At 33.6% G+C, this 3966-nt stretch overlaps 1 protein-coding gene across 1 annotated transcript in view; it reads left to right on the forward strand.

Annotated features, from left to right (window-relative positions):
* The first annotated feature begins 2410 nt into the window (after nt 1-2410).
* The window catches only part of LOC117173651 (histone deacetylase complex subunit SAP30 homolog), a 98585-nt gene continuing 97029 nt past the window's right edge, over nt 2411-3966 (forward strand). Inside the window, exon 1 of the mRNA XM_033362292.1 lies at nt 2411-3013. Within this exon, the coding sequence (XP_033218183.1) occupies nt 2979-3013 (35 nt within the window). The 5' untranslated portion in view covers nt 2411-2978. The remainder of the gene's footprint in view (nt 3014-3966) is intronic.

A 3966-nucleotide genomic window follows, 5' to 3' on the forward strand; every position in this document is an offset into this window, starting at 1 on the left:
GGTGAGGGCAGCACCTCGATAGGACAGAAAATGTGATGTCCTATATATATAATTCCCCACTCTGACGCCCCGTACCGCATCTACGTTTATAATATCTTTGCCACTGCTCTAAACGGCTGCGAACGGAATAGAATGGGAAATAGTGCACCGTTTGTAGTGCGACGTTGCCGAGGTGTATTTTAAAGTTGGAGCGGTGGATACACCAATGCCGTGGCGAGTACAGAAGAAAGTAAAACGCGGGGGGTATTTTGGCTCATTAGAGCCTAGATGCCTTCAAATGTTATCAAATTTAAAAAATGAAGCAATAACCTTAAATTCATCGACTTAATTCTTCCCTATAATTCAAGTGCAACGTACTGGTGGAATTTTGTCTCAAATTCGCTGTGAATGTTAGAACTCTAACGTAATTGCGGTGGTGCTTGGGCATTAGGTTTCTTAACTCTTTGCCTAATTTTACTTTTTCAATAAAAAAAAACAATGCAATTTATATGTATTTTAAAGAGAATATATTATGTTTTATTATTTATAATTGACAATTACTGCTAAAATTGTTTTTAATTTGTATAAAAGTGGAAATATCTTACTTTTCTTATAAATGATCAATACACGGTACATGAAATTGAATATACATCGTATCTTAATCGTGATTTCGTATACCGATGTTTTAGATTTAATATACAAATGTTTATTGGGGCGTATCGAAAAAAAGTTGTTTTCTTAAAGTTCTAATGAAAATGAAAATTTTATTTTGGGAGTCAAAAACGCTTCTTTAAAGTTTCTTTTAAAAAATTCCTTCTCCGCATCGTAAATATAGCTAAAAATCTCATAAACGAATCAACAATAATATATATTGTTGTTGCAACATATTGCAAATGCATTCCCATCAATGTATATCAAACATTATTTGGTCAAATAGTCGAGAAATTTACCGCCCTACCGAAAGAAATCTCTGAATTTTCTTTATCGAAATAGCTTGGCCCATTTGAGTCTATAAACAAAGTCGATTTGAAACAAAATAGTCTCGGAGATAGTTTGAGAGATTTGGGTCCTTTTCAAGATCCTTTTAGTGGTCGTTTTAAGAGTGGTGCGACGGTAATATAATGTTCCTTTTGTATTCGTCACGTACCGGGCGGGCAGAGTTATTTACAATAGTTGGTCGTGGCTAATCCGCTCTCTCTTTTTAAATTTCTCTTCAAATTATTAACGCTTTTTTTAAATTGATCTCATCATTTTCTAGTTGAATTCAAAAATGTTGTCTTTTTTGGCGTATCTCATTCCATTTGCGAGAAACGTGCTATTAATTCCAATTTTAAGCATTAAAAAAAAAAGTTAGATATCTGAAGTCATCGAAACCCATAGATTCCGAATTATTATGTTTTAAGCTGTTAACTATGAAATTAAAAAAAAATCTACTTCTAAATTTTAATCCCAAAGCTTAACAAAGGACTCTTAAGTGTCGGCTACTCTATTGAGATAGCCTCTCTGCTTGTTATTTATGATCGTATTCTTATTTCAATTTCGGAAAGGATATTTAAAGCCTTCAGACCATTTAAACGAGCTTCCTGGAGCTTTAAAAATATCCACTTGAGTGCCTGCGGAGAATTTCTTTGAGATTCTTTGACCTAAAGAATTTTTAGTATATACTCAACAAATCTTTTCGGTGGGGCGTGACTAAGAAAACAGTAAAAAAGCCCGTTTTTAATATTTCTATGTACATAGCATTTATCGCGTCACGAAGTGCCATGTTGACTTCCCGGATTCAGTTTTTTTGCTTATATTAATTTATTTAAATTTTTGTTTGTTCACTTCTCATAGTCATACGTGTTGTGATACACTTGTTTTTAAGGTTAATTTAAGGCTATGTTTCTCTCTTCTACGTGGGATGCATTTCGTTTCGAGGATATTTATTACAAAAATCTTTTACTTTCTCGCCCTTTAGCGTTATATTTCTTGTCTTGCGCTTATTATAATTTATTTATATTTGTGTTTTTTCCCTTCCCGGAGTCATACGTTTTATCATGAATTTCCTTTGGAGGTTAATTTTAGGCTATGTTTCTCCCTTCTGCGCATGACGTATTTCGTTTCGCGGTTAATTTTAGAAAAATTTATCACTTTCTTGCATCTCTAGCGTTCTATTTCTCGTTTAGAGTGGTATAGCCCCACTCTTTGTAAAGTGTTCTAAAATTTAAGCATGCTAACCATCAACTTTTACACGAGAATACCGATTTACGCCACCATTCTAAAATCAGCCATTTTAGCATTCTAAAATCAGCCATTTTAGCATTCTAAAATATTAGAACGATACTGGAGAATAGCACCCTTGGGCAAAGATATAATATCTCTGTGTGGGGTCGCGCAGTACGCAGTGCGCACACTACAGAAACATAAAAAACTGTCTCAAGATTCGAAGTTTGGCATTGGCAACACTGCTTCAGTACAAAGCAAGCCGAGCAAGCCTTGCAAGCCGGATTTTTTTATCGTGACGTACGACGCATATTGTGCCGATTTTATTTAATCTGTTGTCTGCGTGAATATACTTTTATCGAACGAATCGTGTAATGAACTCTCCCAAAACAAAACTCTTCAACCCTAGTTAACCTCTAAATTCATTTTTCGAGTCTATAAGTGTACAATAGAAACTCGAAAGTTGTGCCGAACCCATCGGATGAAATTTCATACTGTCATCGAAAACGTCTCCTCAAAAATGAAAATGTTTTGGTTTCTCGAGTTTTCTGCTTGCTAAGAAAAGCTAGTTATCAACTGTATATGGAATACTCGATTTTTGATTTAGAAAAACGGACAGTTTTAGACTTTATTCAAGCTACTTTCCGGGGAAAATCATGTGTGAAAAGTCTGACCTTCGTGGCAGAAGATTTTTCCGAGAGAAATCTTAAAATTCTGAAAAATTAACAGACTCTGAAAATCCAGTGTATTTTTCACATTTCCAATAAAAGAAAAGCATTAGTTATCTAGAAATCATGAACGGATTCAGCACCGGAGAAGAGGATTCAAGGTGAGTTTCGGAAATAATGAATATTTTTCGATATTCTGAAGGTGCATGGATCTTCTCTTTGAGAAAATAGATAAGCTGGCTATCGGTGCACGACACGTTTTATGACGTTTTAGACTTTACCATGCTTCTCTAATTATTCGAAACGAAACTTTAAATAATTTTCGATTCCAGTATCAAGAAAATCGAATATTTTTAAATTTATAAAATTTTTAAATTCAATTGTTTTAAAGTTCAGACGCTTTTTGGGTCAAACTTTAGGATAGCGGCTTCTCCCGTATAATCCTTTAACGTAAAAAAATATCGAAAACTTGTTATTATTTGATGAATTCTAAGTGAACAGGGTGGGGGAAGAGCATTTTTAAAGTACATTATGAATTTCTTTACGAAAAAAAAAACTGAAATACTTTGCATACCTGACTGAAATCACTATATCATGTCCGGTAACAAGCGTTGAATTAAGGAAAACTAAGAATTCGTATTCCTATGAATATGCGATTTTTCCTCCGTCTAAAAATCGCCCAACGGGAACAGTAAAAGTGCGAATCCTGTTCCTCTCAATCGACTTAGTAAAATTTGACGAAAGCCTTTATTTAACCTATTTTGAATTATTAAATCTTTTTATAACTTATAAATTCGAAAAATATTCAAATTTATATTTATTTATATTTAAATAATTTATTTAAATGTCTTGAAGGAATTAAAACAACTTATTACACATATTTTGTGAACGTATTACCGGTAAAATTAGAAGGAATTAAATATATTGAAAACATGTTCTCTTCGGGAGAATAGAAAACTGTGTGGCGGTCGTTATGGAAGTAGAAGTGAATAAGTTTAGAAGGTATCTTATTCTTATTGTACAGTCTGTCAAGTTAAAGCGTGGGTGGCTTTACTCGCAGTCGGTAAGGTGTATCGACATGATTTTGGTGTCAAAATATTAAGAAGAGCTCCCT

The sequence above is a fragment of the Belonocnema kinseyi genome, chromosome 5, assembly GCF_010883055.1.
Source record: "Belonocnema kinseyi isolate 2016_QV_RU_SX_M_011 chromosome 5, B_treatae_v1, whole genome shotgun sequence".
Lineage (NCBI taxonomy): Eukaryota > Metazoa > Arthropoda > Insecta > Hymenoptera > Cynipidae > Belonocnema > Belonocnema kinseyi.